The following is a 16,714-nucleotide window of genomic DNA, read 5'->3' on the forward strand; positions in this document are numbered from 1 at the left end:
ATAAGTCCTAGCTGGCCTGGAACTAGGTAGGTAGAACAGGCTGGTCTAATCTCAGATATTTACCTTCTTCTGCCTCCTGAGTGCTGGGATTTGTTTTGTTTGGTACTGGGGATTAAACCTATGGTCTTACACATACATGCTAGGTGATAGGGTCTTGTGCATCACAGGCTGGCTTTGAATTTGCTATATAGCCAAGGATGATGCCAAACTTTTGATCTTCCTGCCTCTACTGCCCAAGTGCTGGAATTACAAGAATGCACCACTATGCTCAGTTTATGTGATGCTGGGGATCAAACTTAGGGCTTTGTGCATGCTATGGAAGCACTCTATTAAGCTACATCCCTAACCCTTAATTTCTTGTGCCCTGAAGAGTAGCAGAGCAGGGCTTTGAACCTACTTGCTTATTTGACACAAGCATTAGGTCATGGCTTACATCCATCCTGGGATGAGGGGAAGGGCAAGCAAGCTCTGAGTCTTAAGAGATGCTGGGGAGCTGTGTGGCTTTCTGAAGGGATAAGGGTGGACTCTTGTGCTCTTCCTTGGATCTATTCCCTTGACTAGCTTCAGCCCTTTTGCTGGCTACATGCTTCTCTTCCATCCTAACCTTCCTTGACACTGACAGCTTCAACACCTTCATGCTTGTGATCCAGAGTTTTTACTTTTATGTGTATGAGTGTATTGCCTGCATGTATCTAAGTGCACCCGTGTCGTGCAAAGACTTCAGAGGCCAGAAGAGGGTGCGAGATCCCTGGAACTGGAGTTACAGTTGTTAGCTGCCATGTGGGGTGCTGGAAATCAACCCCAGGTCTTCTGGAAGAACAGCAAGTGTTCTTAACTGCTGAGCCACCTCGGCTATCTATTATTCTCCTCCTTCCCTTGGCCCCCGAGGTCTGACCACACTCCTGTAGGCTGCTAGCTTTGGAAGGCACTCATGTTTGGAAGACTATCGCATGTTTCCACAGAGGCAGTTCCTAGGAGTGCACTTCTGCAGTGGAGTGAGAGAAAGCTGAGACTCTGGAGAAACATGTGGGTAGGCAAGAGGGAAACAAGATTTTGCAGTGTGCTAGGTGAAGCTACTGCCATCCACCAGAGGACAGATAATCAGCAAGAAGGCTAAGAACAGCCCTTAGGACTTGAGCATTTGGATGGAGGCCCATCAACCCTCACTACAGAAGGGAAAGGATGTTGAGGGCTCACTACACAGTGATTTCTCCATCTATTCCATCTACTCAGTGCCTATGTATGGAGGGTCTGCATTATGCTAGGACACAGCCTGACTTACAAAGGACAGGTCATTGTCATCTGGACCACAGGGGTGGGGTGGGGGTGTGGGGGCCAGCAGGGATAAGGCTCTCCAGAAGAGGTGAGGTGATTTTCTTCCCTGGACTTCAGGCATTAGTGCCAGGTAAGTCTGGTCTGTGCTGTCTGGTTCCCCAGGATCTCTGTCTTGAGTCCATTCATTCCCATTACCCAGGAAATGGCCATTTACCAGGCATAGCCTGGGCTGGGCACCATGCTGCACTAAAACTGTCTCAGGGTAGTGCTGTTTGCTCACACTGCACACTGAGGCAGTGAGGAAGAAAACTCTGGGCAGGGCAAGAAAAACCAAGACTGATTCTGGCTTCTTCCTTGACTAGACTGCATAGCATGTGTGGAAACACAACACTCTCTTAGGACTACAGGACAGAATAAAAGCTGAATGGCTTACAAGATGCCCAAGTGGCAATGAGGAAATCACAGGCCTTTGGTCAGAGAAGGCTCAGGGAGCGCCAGGGTAACAGCCAGGCTGCAGTGGGCACAGGAATCATAAACTAAATACTAAACAATGAAATCTTGAAATGGGGAAGGCGTAGGGACATAGGTGAGGGCAAAGGAATTGCAAGTTAAGTCCAGTGGTGCCCTCAGGAGTAAAATGATGTCCCAGGAAGTTTCCATCAAGACCTACAGACCCAGCTGACAAGGCAGGCCTAGTTTTATCCAGTGCTCATGTGTCACAGGCCTGGCTGGTGCTGTACTGCCTTAGCTGCCAGCTGTCCTGGGAACAGTTTCTGCCTGTGACTGAGGGAAAAAGACCTCAGACACATATTCTACATGAGTTCAAAGACCTTGATCAAACCACCCTTTTCCACTTGTTCTTGCCTCTGCTAAATGCAGTTCTCTTTCCTTTCTTGGGGCTACAGTTTGGAAATGACAGATCCATGTGTCAGTCACTGACCCTTTGACATTCAGAGTCTTTCCCAGTGTTGACTACCTCATCTGCTTCTACCTAGTGAGGCAGAACATCTGTATGCCTTTTTCAGAGGCTGTGAAGCAGAGGAATTAAGAGGCCCAGCTACCACTTTCAAGTCTCTAAGAGCATAGGTTCCCAGTAAAGCCCATTCCCAAAGGAAGAAACTCATACATCCAAACCAGTGTTGGAGAGCATTTTTATTAAGGACAGAATGGGGTCGCAGCATCTTAGAAAGCCTATTCTCTGCCATTGTGGAAGGGGTAGGGCAAGGACCCGGGCACTTTAGAGAACCAAAGAGATGTGAATTCCTGAGCCAGCCTGGGTCAGCGGTGGCTGGCTGGCTGCTCCATAGCTCTCCTCTTCTCCAGAGGATCCAACTCTTCAATTGTGGAGCAACCAGGACTGGCTACCAGCTTGCTCAAAGCCTGCTCCAAGGCAGGGCTGGAAGAAGCAAGCCACATAAGCCCAGGGAGGATTACGCATTGACTCTGAGCCAGGCCTCTGCTGCCAGGGCAGGCCATGGGTGTCAATACTGGGGTTAAGAGTCCCTGAGAGGGGCTGCCGGCATAAGGGTACCCTCCTACAGTGAGCAGAGAGCAGTGAGGGTGAACAGGCAGGCAGAGCTAAGCAATAGGACAATTTCCAAGATGGACTACTGGATTCAGAGAAGCAACAAGAACAAATGGTGGTTTGTTTGGATAGCTTCTGACAGAATTTGGCATTTTATTACAAATCTGAATGTTAGTGAGATAAAATCCATTGTCACCTTTCTGCCAGTGAAGAGACATGGAAATGACTGCCCAATGCTCTTGCCATCCTGGGCGCATGCAAGTCTCTAGAAACCTGCCCCTTGCATACCTAGGACTAAAGAAGCCTAGTTCATTTACGTACCACATAGGCCACGTACCCAGACAAATAAATAGTACTACACTGCCTGAGTGGTCCATTCTCACTTCTTTACAGAAAGTGTAAGACCCAGGAAGCCCTCAAGTTATAAAACTAGAGTAAAAGCAGAAAGCAAGATTTCTTGAAACCATCTTATCCACAGGATCTTACCCCCCTGACCCCCAGCAGAAGTACATTGGTGATACACAGGCGACTGAACCATCAGCTTCCTCAGGGTGTCAGAGTGCCATGTGTTCACTATTGCTTCAGGGATAGTCCCATTTGCCTTGAAAAGACATTAACATTCAAATCTTGACAAAGTTCATCTGATGATAAATTCTAAGGTCAATTTTTATTTCTACAAAAAAAGGCAATCAAAACAATATAAAACACATTGAAAGGATATTACTGAGTGAGCTTCAAGTGGAGCTTGACTCTGCAAAAGGCTGTGAGTCCAAAGGGAGAGGGAAGGCCATCCTGTTCCTGGACTGGACCAGCAGTTGCTCTGAAGGAAGGGGCAGCTGGCTATAAAGCAGAGTCCCACCAACTCCAATCCCGCAAAGGGTCAAACCATGGAGAGGGGGCAGTGGGGTTGCTGTGCTGAGGAGTTGTGGAGCTCCTTGGCACATTCCGACGGAGCTCAGTGATGGAGAATCTTGAACTTTCAAAAGGATATTCTGGCTTTTGCTTTTGCCTGTGATAACCAGCAGATCTTCTAACACGGCTGCAGGGAAGGGTGCTAACCTTTGGCCTCAGGAGCCTTTCTGGAGAGAAATTCATCACACAAGTGCACATTGTCCTCTACTGACAAACCCTCCCTCCCAGGTCACTACAAGCCTGGCATTTCAGGATACCCTACACAGGCCCAGCCAGGCAGTGTAACCATGGACATGGACAGTGGGGTTTGCCCACTGAGTCTGTTAATTGTGGAACCATTTAACTAAATTTTTATGTAAGTGGCTTCCCTTTACAAGGCTCTTTTTTTTTGGGGGGGGGGGTTGTTAGCAGAAGAAGTGTGGATATTTTCTTGTTTTATAATTTTTAAAAAGGATGTTATAAACTGGTATTAGGAGAATCTGAACTACCATCCATGGGGCAGTGTGACAGGAGAAGAGAAGCTGCTAGAGCCATTTCTTTATGGAGGAGCTGGGGCTTTGGCCTGGGGAAGTGAATAATAAACTGAATGCAAGAAATTGGGAGTTATAAGAGGAAAGGAGGAGGGGAGGAAACCACAACCTTCTTTTTTTTAAACCTGGGCTAACTGTAACTTGAAGATTTGGGGTAAATTTGGGCAAGAAAAGAAATGCCATTCTTTTGAAGTAGACTAAAGCAGTGATTTTAAAACAAAGAAAGCAGAACTAGAACATCTGAAATTTTTAATCCTTTCTTTACAGGTTACCTAGACCACTTTTGATTAAGAAAACTGTAGAAAGTTAGTAACTGCCACAAGCGAACGCCAGGTGGTGGCATGTGTCAATTCCACAGAGTCCTGTGTGCGGGTGTCTGAATGCACTGCTTGGGGTCTCTGCTCACACTAGCTGGAATCATTCACAGCAGATTTTAGTCCACAGGTCGCTTTTCCCCATATTTCTTTGTAAACTCTTCAGCGTTCTTACAGAATTTTTTACGGTCCTTAGAGTATTCTTCAGCTAGGTCAGCCCGGAGTGGGTGCTCGGGCTGGGGGTCGTTCACCAGTGCTATGAGGGACTGGATTACTGCCAAGAGAAGGATAAGGCATTGGGAGTTAAAACAGACTTAGAAACAGCACAAGAGGCCACAAATCTCAGGAAAGAAACTATGATTTCAACACTGATTTATACCCAGTATATGCTTGCTTGGGCCTCCACCCCTGCCCCTATTCCTCTATTTGGGGCCAAGTGGTGCTTATCCCAGGCTGGCCTTATATTTATTAGATAGTTGAGGATGACCTTGAACTTCTGATCCTCTTGAGTGTTGAGACTATAATGCTGTGCCAACACATCTAATTATGTGGTGCTGAGATCAAACTCAAGGCTTGGGGCTTAAGAGATGACTCTGATTAAGAGCCCTGGGGGATCTTGCAGACGACCCAGGTTTAGTTCCCAGCACCCACATGGTAGCCAGTGACCATCCATAACTCCAGTTCCAGCAGATCTGATGCCCTCTTCTGGCCTCCTCAGGCACTGCACACACATGGTGTGCTTACATGCATGCAGGCAAAACACTCATATACATAAAAAAATAAAAATGTAAGCTCAGGGTTTTGTGCATGCTAGGCAGACTTTCTACCAATTGAGCTAGATCCCCAGCCCCACAGACTACTTTTAAGACAGAGCAGTCCCCTGCTTATTCTCTGACCTTTAGACTACAACCTTAATAAGTTAGGAGAAAGTGGGTGACAAACAGCCAACAAACAGCCCCTGGCCTCAGGACCACATATAACATACATTATACTGATAATCTGTCATGTTTGTTTGAGCTCACTGAGAAGCTGGCTCTGGAAGAAGGGTTGCCTACTCCACCCCCCCATTTCAGAGCCAAGCATGTCTATGTCAAGTGTTCCCTGGGCCCCTTATCTTGGATGGGCTACCCCTGCCCCCTCAATTCTGTGACAGAGTGGAGAAAAAAATAAGAACAGCTAGAGGGTAAGCCATTTCCAACTGAGCTTACTATTGTTTATCTCATGATATAAAAGTGCCTATAGTGGGAAGTTCAAAGTTCAGCCACAGAGAAAGCTCAATTGAAGCTGATTGCTTCAACTTCCCCAGTCAGTTTCTGCTGGATGTGGCGAATCACAGATTTTCTGATGTTGCTACTTGTTCTTTTACATGTTACCTTTCTGCTTTATTTGCTTTGTTTTTTTATTTGGAAGCCTCACCCAAGGGGACACACTGCTCTGCCCAGGTTCTCTCTATTGAAAACTCCAACTGACTGACTTAAAGGGGCTTCCTCAGTCAACTTCTGCTGGTATCGAGTGCCAGATTTGATGTTTTGCTATCATCCATCCTTCCATCCATCTCTTCTATTTATTCTCTTAAAAAGCAGTTTTTTATTTTTTATCTTTTATTTTTATTTTCTGTGTATGAGTGAGCACATTGTCTGCATGTAGGTAGGTGCACCCACTGTGTGCCATGCCTGCAGTTGTCAGAAGAGGGTGTCAGAAAAGTGTTGGATCCCCTGGAGCTGTTGTTAGCCATCATGTGGGTGCTGGGAATCAAACCCAAGTCCTCTGCAAAAGCAGTTAAGTGCTCTTAAGTGCTGAGCCATCTCTCCAGCCCCATTTTTATTTTTTTTATGGTATGAGTGTATTGCCTGAGTGTATGTAGGTGTACCCATATCATGCTATGTCCATGGAGGTCAAAAGAGGGTGTCAGATCTCCTGGACCTGAAATTACAGATGGTTGTTGGCCATGATGTGGGTGCTGGGAACCAAACCTGAGACCTCTGCAAGAGCAGCCAGTGCTCTTAACTGCTGAGCCATCTCTCTAGCCCCGCTATTTATTCTTTTACTTTGGTTTGCTGTATACTTAATATACTCACTCATTCATACCAAAATAAGGCTACTGTAAATCATTCTCCAGGCTGTACAGAATATTTGGGGATCTCCTGGCCCTAGTCAGTCCAATTCTCCTGTGGTCTGGAGACAGTAGGACTTGTTCACATTTATGCATGTCTGTACACAGGCAGGACTCGGTAGTGGGTCCCCACCCTGACCTGGTACTCAGCTCTGCATTCAGTTTAGGGCACAACTAATCAAGGTGACTGGGTGAGCACAAGAAAGAAATAGCTTATTATGGAGCCTCACCTGTCTGTGAGGAAGCCTTAGAAGAACACTAGGAGCTCCTGAGGCTGGGAGTGAGATCATGGGCACACTTTGTCCAGCCCCTAGAGCAACTACCAGTGGCATCAGACTATCAATACCATGGGCAAAAGTCATAGGAGGCTCAGGGAATGCACACAATGCTCCTCACAATGAAAAAAAGTGCTGGGCATGCTGGAAGGCAAGCCCTGGAACAAGCATAGTGAGGGAGTACAGAAGATAGGGATCAGCAGCAGGATGCCACCCATGCCTTCCCATACTCACTGCTAAACTGTCAGTACCGGCACCTTTAGAACACAGTGTTCCTTCCACACTTACATGTGCCCAGCTCAAGGGAGACTGCTAATGGCCAAAGATGCCAGTAGGGTGCAGCTGAGGGAACAAGATAGGAGGCAGGGAGGATGGGTAGCTGGGCATAGAGGGTAGACTGTAAAGAGTAGGCAAGAGCCAAGAACCTAGAAGATTCTCTGCAAACCAGGGTGGTCTCTAATTCAGTCTGCACACCACTAGGAGATACTGTCATGTCCACCACAAACACTACCTCTAAAGGAAGCAAGTCCTAGGAGAGGGCTTTTGAGTCTTTATTTAAAGATTTGTCTTTTCTAGATTTTATTTTGTTCAATTGAAAAGAAATGATGATAAAACTATTAAGTTCCTATGTTCCCAGAATCAATTCTGTGTGCTATATATCCACATATAGCCTATGAACCAATATTATTGTTTAGTGTATTTCCTCAAATTGCCTCATTTTTTTCTTATTTATTTCATTTGTTGTCCTCCTTCCCACCCCAGTACTGGGGATCAAACCAAGGAATGTTTTTTCACAGCAATAAAGAAGCCAAACTAAGATACTACTCTTTGAGATGTGACTTCTTTGAGATGAGCCACCAAAGCCACTCATGCCTACCACAGAAGTCCTAACCCATGTTCTAGGGTATGCATTTCCTTTCCTAAGCATTTCTCTTTCTATTAACCCCCATTAATCTATATTAAACTTTTCTTCTAATAAATTCCAAATGTTTCATACTGGCTCATCCTGAAATTCTTTGTGTGAGAGTAGTTTATGTGTTTACATGTGTGTGACATACATGTTGTCCTGAAATTCTATTCTCAGCTAAGCCAAGAATCCTGCCTTAACCTGAGTAGAGGTCTCTTGAAGAAAAACAAAACAAGACAAAAGTGAAGCTGCTGCTACAGCATAGAGCTTTGTCTCAGGTCTGCACCTTACTGCTGGCCGACACTACAAAGCCTCTGCTCTCTGCACAGTGTTCTTGGCTCAGCAACACTAGACAGTACTTTAACACTTCCTATACTCACAAGGCTTCCCCATACCCAGTACTGGGAACTGAACCCAGGGCCGTGAATATGCAAGGTTCTCCCCACTAAGCTACATCCTCTAATTTTATTTATTTATTTATTTTTAAATTTTGAGATAGGATAGGGTCTTGCTAATGCAGCCCAGACTGACACCTCAAACTTGAAATCTTCCTGAGTAGCTGAGAGTACAAGCATTTACAACTATGCTCAGTTGGGGGCACCAACGTGCAAGTGTAGCAGTAAAAAGACCACTGTTTACAGCATGAGAGCGTTAACAAGATACAGCCTTGCACTGTTCAATCTCATAACCTCAACTGAGAACATGGATGCAGAAAGACAAAAGTTTTCTTTATTCGACATATCTGTTACTGATCACAAAAGTGGCATCTTGATTGGGAGGTTACAAAGTAGGCAAATTCCTAAATCTAGAATCGGTAACTGGACATAGTGACTCATGGCCAAAACTATAGTACTTAAAAGGATGGGGTAAGAGGATCCTCAGTTTGAGGCCAGCCTGGGATACATAGCTAGAATTTGTGCATAGTGAAGTTCAACTATAAACAGAATCACACTTTATGTTGTCTTATGTGAGTAGTTATTTCAGTTAGCACAATATTTTCAAGGTTTGTATATTTTCTAGCATGATTATACTTCATTATTTTTATGGCTGAATGGTACCACACCATATGGATATAGTACACTTTGTGTTTCCTTTCACCAAAGGATGGATATTTGGATTATTTATCCTTTTGGCCTAGTATAAATATAGCTACTATGAACATCAGTGCAAAAGTACTTCAGGCTTAGCAGGTAAAGAAACTTGTCTCTAAACCTCAAAGAAAAAAAAAAATCAGTTCCTTCAAACTGTCCTCTGAACTCCACATGCATGCAGCCCACACTTGTATGCATACACAAATATAAATAAATAAATAAATTAATTAATTAATTAATTAATTAATTAATTAATTAATTAAATGAATGAATAAATGAATAAATGTAACTTTTGGGAAAATGTGTATATCTATGCTTTCACTTCTTTTGGACACATACAACTAAACATGGACTTGCTAGATCATATGAACATGTTTTCATGCTGTTTATTCCATTATGTCTAATTTTATTCTAAGAACATTTTATTCTTATTTATGTGTAAGTGTGTGTACATGATAGAATGCATATGTGCATACAGATGTCTGTGGAGACCAGAAGATGGCCCCAGATCCCCTGGAGCTGGAGTTACAGGCAGCTGTGAGCCACCCAATGTAGCTGCCTGGAACCAAACTCAGGTCCTCTACAAGAGCAGCAAGTGCTCTTAAACCACTAAACCAACTCTCCAGCCCCTATTCTGAGAATATTTAACTTTATTGTTGACAATCTTAACATTTTTATTTCTCTGTACCTATCTAATAAAACATGACTTTAAGACTCTCTAGACAGAATAACCCCAAAATAGTCTTGAGATCAATGAATAGATGAATGATGTGACCCAGAGGTTGTTAAGTTAAACAGACCAAAGAATGTGAAGCTGGATCCAAGAGTTGTTGTTAATAAAAACACTGAAGTTTCTAAGGACGAGGGCAGGAGAAAACAACCAGGAGCAGATGCTAGGATGACACAAGTGATTATATGTATATTTCACAATTTAAGAAAAAAAATGAGAAAATTCCAAGACATTTAAAGTAGTCAAGCAATAAGACCAGACAAACAAGGTCACAAAGCACAGGAGGATCTGTGCTCCTCCTGTGGGCACAGTACTGCCACATATAGGAGACAAAGTGGCTCATATAAGCCTGTAGAGCCACTGGCCCTCTGCTCTGCCTATATACCCACCTTTCCCACCCTGCATACCCACCCACTTCTGCCACCTCAACTTCTGTAAGACATAATCTGTTTCCCTGTTCAAGACTGGAGTTAGTTGACCAACAGTATCCAGGAGAAGAGACACTATACCAGTACCAGGACTTCACTCCATAAGTGGCAGAGCAACTTCTACTTTCCACCTGGACCTCCACCATGCTATTAAGAGATTCAACCCACTTCATGGAGAATAAGCACCACAAAAAGAACTAAGTGCCTACCCAACACCAACTGCCACACATGTGAATAATGCTCAATGGCAAAAGCCATTCCAACATGAGTGCTTGAGTGTCCCCAAGAATGACCACCTACAGAATAAGCGATAAACTGCTACTTTAAGCCATTAAGTTTCAATGTGGGTTGCAATACAGCCACAGGTAATAGAAATATAAGAATGTGGCATCAAGTGCCATTCTTGACTGAGAGGACAAATCAAAGCCACACTACAAAAACTCAAGAGTAATTTCTAGGAAGAAAACTGTCTCAAATCACAAAACTGCCCCAAATCACAAAACAGTAATTCCATCATTATATGTAGAACCTGTACCAAATTTTTACCTTAAAAATCTTTAATCAGCCAGGTGTGGTGGCACATGCCTTTAATCCCAGCACTCGGGAGGCAGAGGCAGGTGGATCTCTGTGAGTTCAAGGCCAGCCTGGTCTACATAGTGAGTTCCAGGACAGCTGGGGCTACAGGGAGACCCTGTCTCAAGCCAAGGACACTACTGGCCATGATGGCCACCCGCACTAACATGCACATACCTATGCACAGACATACATAACTAAAAATGAATCTCGCTGGGTATGGTGGCACACACCTTTAATACAGAGGGACCCAATCTCAAAAAGACCAAAAAAAAAAAAATCTTAAATCAGTAAGTAAATTTTACAAAAAAACTGAAAACCCCTAAATTTTCTGGCTCATTAGAGGGAAGGGGAGCGCAACCCCAACTTGAAATGACAGTGTTTGAGCTATACACCTGACAGAGAAAACAGGACTCAGAAGTGGCAAAGCATTCATATCCACCCCCTGTGAGTCTCCCTAGCCCTGGCCCCCATGCCTAAGTCTTCATAAACATCAGTTTTTGTATATCTGAGGGCAAAGCCTACTAGAGACTATTCTCTGACTGGGTGTCTAGTATCTATTCTTGTCAGCTACTAGGTTATGAGGGCCAGTGGTTGGCTTTCATAGGGAAAATTTCTAAGATGTGAGGTTCAGTTTTTCCTGTGAAAAGCTTTCAATTCTATCTTCCTAGGCTTCCACCAAAAATGACTACCTCAGTCACTGAAAAACTACCTGGAGTCTCACTATGACCACATCCATCCACACTATGTGATCTTAACAGATGTCTCATTGGTTCAGTTACTTATTAGGAAAAGCCACGAAAAATAATGAAATTAGGGCTTCCTAAGAAAATATTGACTTAAGAAAAATTAGAGCCAGGTCCGTGGTGGTGCCAATCTGTAATCTTAACACTTGTGAGGTTTAGGTAGAAGCATTGTGAGTTTGAGGTCAGCCTGTGCTACATAGTGAGTTCTAGACCAGTGTGAGATTTATGATGAGACTTTTGTCTCATAAAACCTATATAAATAAATAAATACATACTAGACATAATTCAAAGAAAGTCTTGCTACTTCCTGTATCAAGAAATGGACAAGAAGGAGAACAATTATGATATTGAATCAAATAGTTTTCCAAGAAAACTGTGCCTGTGTGTATTAACCAACATACATGAACATACACAGCTATATCCAGTTCTAAAGAGTTACAGACACGGGTCTGGCTTTCATCCAGGAATATAATCCTCAAGTCTGAGTTTGTCTTGTCCTGAACCCTCAAATCATACAATAGAAATTATAGGACTTGGCTCATGACCTTCTATTAGCTAACTTTCTTCCAGGCTAATTCCAGAGACTAACTACCGTATATACCCACCCTCACTTCCCCAACTAGGCACCATCACAATCTTTTACTACCTCCAGGGGCCAGTGTCCATACCCTCCACTGGGCTGTAAGCAGCAGGGATGGGTCTCCTCAGTATCTGTACAGTTAAGACAGTTAACTGAGCTGAAGCAGCCCCACAGGATTGGTAGAGTATCACTAGTACTTCTACATGCACTTGAGTTGCTAAGGTATTATTTCTCTTCACTGTTTTATGGGGTATTAGGGAGAACCTTTAAGAACCTATCACAAAGCAGCATTCCTAGAAGACAGCCCTACCAAAGGCAAAGAGGAACATGCCTCACCTTGGTCAGTCTTGGTCGCTGGCTTCCAGTTTTCAGCACTAATTACTGGCAGGCAAACCTGCCCCTTTTCATCAATGTTAGGGTGGTAGATCTTCGTTTTAAATGTGATCTTCGGTGGTTTGAATGGATACTCTGCTGGAAAGTTTATTTCAATTCTGAAGGCCCCCTTATCATATGGGGGGTTATCCTGGAAGAAAAAAAGAAATCAAAATGAACACACTAGGGCTGGAGAGATGATGGCATAGCCATTAAGAGCACTTGCAGCTCTTGGGACCCAGGTTCAGTTCCCAGCACTGACATGGCAGCTCACAAAACTGTATGTAACTCCAGTTCCAAGGTATCTGACTCCTTTTTCTGGCTTCCTCAGACACTACATGCACATGGTACACTCATATACATACAGGCAAAGAACTCATACACAAATAAAAATAAATAAATCTTAATAAAACCCATGAAAACACCATTCACACATTAGTGGCCAAGCCAGGGCTGTTTTAATTGTTCATCAGAAGATAATTCCCAATGGTGCACTGACTGAAGCCCTGCCACCTGTAAAGCAACCCAACAACCAACCAAGAGGGTATATTTGTTACAATCTATAAACCTAGAGTGATATAACAGTATCACTTGGAGTCTATGGTTCCACTTTAGGTTCACTACTGGAACATGTATATTTTATAAGTTTTGTGTAGTTATCATACCTGATAAATGGAATCAAACCTTGTATAATTGCTATGGTCTGAATGTTTTTGTCTTCCCCAAATTCACCCATTAAAAGCTAATCATAGAGCTGGGTGTAGTGGCAAACACCTTTAATCCCAGCACTTGGGAGGCAGAGGCAGGCTGATCTCTGTGAATTCAAAACTAGCATGGTCTACATAGCAGGTTCCAGGCCAGCTAGGGCTAGATGGAAACCCTTTCTTTAAACAAACAACAAAAGCAAATCACAGGGTAGGAGCTAGAGAGATAGTTCAGTGGTTATGAATATTTGATGTTCTTGCATAGAGCCCGGGTTCAGTTCCCAGCATCTACATGGTGGCTCACAACTGTCTGTAACTGCAGCCCCAGGGGATCTGATGCCCTCTTCTGGCCTCCTTGGACACCAGGCATGCATGTAATGTGTGCGCACGCGCGCGCGCGCGCGCGCACACACACACACACACACACACACACAGCACTCATACCCTTTTTTTTGTTGTTGTTAAAGTCAATCACAGGTCAGTGAGATGGATCAGCGAGTAAGGATGCTTGTTGAGCAAGCCTAGTGGCCTAAGTTCAATCCTCAGAACTCACATGTTGCAAGGACAGAACTGATTCTACAAAGTTATATGTGCTATGACAAATATGCTGAGACACATGCATAATGTGCACATATGTGCACACAAATAGTACTAAATAAAAATTTAAAACAACAACAATAAATCACCAGGGTTGAGAGTATAGCTTAGTGGTAGAGGATATGCTTACTATACCCAAGGACCTGGATTCAAACCTTAGCACCAAACACCCCCACAACAGGTATAGAAACACATAATCAACAATGAATGCAGTATCAGAACATGGAGCCAGTAGGATTAGAGCCCTTATGAAAGAGGTCCCTAGAGGGCTGACATGTCCTTTCTACTATATGACAAAGAACCAGGAAACTGGCAACCATCAACTACTATATCTGCCAATGCACTGAACAAATTTCCCAACCTCTAGTACTAGCAGAAATGTTTCTGTTGTTTTATGTGTATGAGTGTTTTGTCTGCACGTATGTAAGTGTACCCATGTCATGCAATGCCCTCAGAGGACAGAAGGTGGCACTGGATGCCCTGAAACTGGAGTTGTGAATGGTTGTTAGCCTCTGTATGGGTGCTGGGAAGAGAATCTGGGTCCTCCACAAAAGCAGCCAGTGCTCTTAACCACTGCTCTCCAGCCTTCTGTTTCTGTTATTTATAAGCTACACAGCTTACACCATTTTGTTATAGTACTCTAAATGAACATAGATAATAGCTTTTCTGAGTAGTTTCTTTCATAGTAATATGCATTTAGTGCTGTCTTCAGTGCCACCTACTATTTATTTGTCTAAATGTGCCACGATTTATTCAATCATTACTTACTAAAGAACATTTTGGCTGCTTCCAAGTTTTGGAAATTATAAATAAATCTGCTACAAACATCTCTGTGTAGGTTTCTGTACAGATATAAGGTTTCAACTCATGGGAAAGGCACAAGGAACACAACTACTGGATTGTTTGGTAAGAGTATGTTTGGCTTAATAAGAAACTGCCTATATAGGGGCTGGAGAGGTGGCTCAATGGTTAAGAGCACTGACTGCTCTTATGTAGGACCCAGGTTCCAGTCCCAGCACCACACGGTATCTAACCACCCATAACTCCAGTTCCAGGGGATCTGACCTTCTGACCTCTTCAGGCATTGCACGACACAGTTGCACTTACACACATGCAAGCAACACACTCAAACAAAAAAAAATAAATTTTTTTTTAAAAAGAAACTTCCTGTGTTAGTCACGTTCCTCACCACTGTGCCGAAATACCTGACAGAAACAACTTGAGGAAGGCTTACTTGGGCTCACAGTTTCAGTGAGCTGTAGTCTATCACAGTAGGAAAGGCGTGGCAAGGGGAAGCATATGGTGGAGAAACTTTACACAAACTAGACTAGTAAGCAGACAAGAGAAGAACTAGAACCAGGACCAGACTAAAACCTTCAAAGTCCATTCCTAGTGAGCTACTTCCACCAGCCAGGCCCACTTCATAAAAGTTCCACTGCCTCCCAATATAATGCCACCAACACAGTGTTCAAACCATGAGATTGTGGAGGATAGCTCAATTCAAACAATAATACTGCCAAACTGTCTTTCAAAGTTCCATTTTACATTCATACCAGCACTGAATGAGCGTTCCTGTTGTTCCACACTCTCATGAGCATTTGGAGGTTGTTGGGGACTTCTGTTGTTTTGGGTTGTAGTCTTTCCATGTCCGGATAGCCACATGTTGGCTTGGCGTGAATGGAGGACTCCTCTTCTCAGCAGGGCACCCCCTACTTTCTTCCTGACTCATCTTTGAAGTAGCCGCCACAGAAACATGGCCTCTGGCATAGGAACTGCCAGGTTTTCCTGTGTGATAATCAGACTGTCTGACAGCCTGGCAGGAGCCCACCACCACATGTAAATGAGGCATCCTAAAAGCACCTACCAACTAAGGCTTTGCCACTACCCCCACAGTATAAAATATCCTGGTTTTCCCTAATTAATCGGAGCTGAATCACTAAGACCTGGAGCCGAGCTGAGTCACTGAATAAAGGAGCAGTACCACTGAATCTGACTGAACTGAGTTCTGTGTCTTACTGCCTACGATCCAGTCTTCCCGGAGAGAGCTGTCTCTTCGTAAACCACGACTCACAGAGACCCTGCTTTCGCCGTCTCCGCACTTCCCACAAGATCCGGTGGCCAGCGGATCTCGTACCTCGAGGGAGTGCTCGGTGGAGTTTGGGACGGAACCCGACCGGGCAGCTGACAGCGTCCCGCCAGAGGAGCCAGCCCCTGTAGCAGAGACCCACAGCAACGCGGTGCGGGACCCACCGCACCCCAGCGGCCCACGGGAGACCCGCGCCACACCCAGCAGCTGGCGCTCCACGAAAACCGCACACCCATATCTGGCGCCCAACGTGAGAGCCTCTGAACTTCGCGCCAGCCAGCAAGCTGGTGCCCCCTGAAACGCAGGATTCGTGAGTCTCTCTCCCACCAGGAGAGCAACGCAAATCTTTTTTTCTTTCTTTCATCTCCCATCAGGAGAATAAAAAGGCAGCTGTGCCCCCAAGCCTCCCCACTCGTGGGGCCTGGCAAATCTCTCTTTTGTCTCCCATCAGGAGAATAAAAAGACAGCTGTGCCCCCAAGCCACCCCACCCTTGGGGCCTGGCAAATCTCTTCTAATTTCCTCCTTTTGTTTCCGGTCTAGAGTCTTCGCATGAGGATGTTAAAGACAGAAAGGCAACTGAAGCTTCCTGGTCAGGGCTACTCCCTGACATTAGCTGAAGGCCTCTCTGCCCCCTAACGACCTCCGACCGCCTGCACAGGTGTAGACAAAGGACCTTCTATCTAAACATCTTTCTAATATAAAAACCTGGTGACGCAGCAACCACGTAAGAGTCTTAGGATGGTTGCCAGTCTCTTAAATCTGCGGGAAGGCTGGTGCTGGGGGCTAAGTGAAATCACCTGAGATTTTTATCTCAGGCACGTTTCCTTAGAAACCAGCACTTCACCCTACTTTCCTATCTTAACACTGCTAGAAAAATCCCCAGAGTTCTAAGAGATCTTCACATAAGCCTTAAAGTCAGCTTCTAAAATAAACTTCCCTAATCGGTTTTGTTATC

General features: G+C 44.4%; 1 protein-coding gene across 1 annotated transcript in view; it reads right to left on the reverse strand.

The window, feature by feature from the left end:
- Nucleotides 1-2,409: 2,409 nt before the first annotated feature.
- Ube2l3 (ubiquitin conjugating enzyme E2 L3) overlaps nt 2,410-16,714 on the reverse strand; it is a 61,433-nt gene continuing 47,128 nt past the window's right edge. The window contains exons 3-4 of the mRNA XM_008842230.2: nt 12,336-12,522; nt 2,410-4,830 (exon numbers count right to left, since the gene is read on the reverse strand). Of these exons, the coding sequence (XP_008840452.1) occupies nt 4,676-4,830; nt 12,336-12,522 (342 nt within the window). The 3' untranslated portion in view covers nt 2,410-4,675. The remainder of the gene's footprint in view (nt 4,831-12,335; nt 12,523-16,714) is intronic.

The sequence above is a fragment of the Nannospalax galili genome, unplaced genomic scaffold (genome assembly GCF_000622305.1).
Source record: "Nannospalax galili isolate Female #2095 unplaced genomic scaffold, S.galili_v1.0 scaffold321, whole genome shotgun sequence".
Taxonomy (NCBI): domain Eukaryota; kingdom Metazoa; phylum Chordata; class Mammalia; order Rodentia; family Spalacidae; genus Nannospalax; species Nannospalax galili.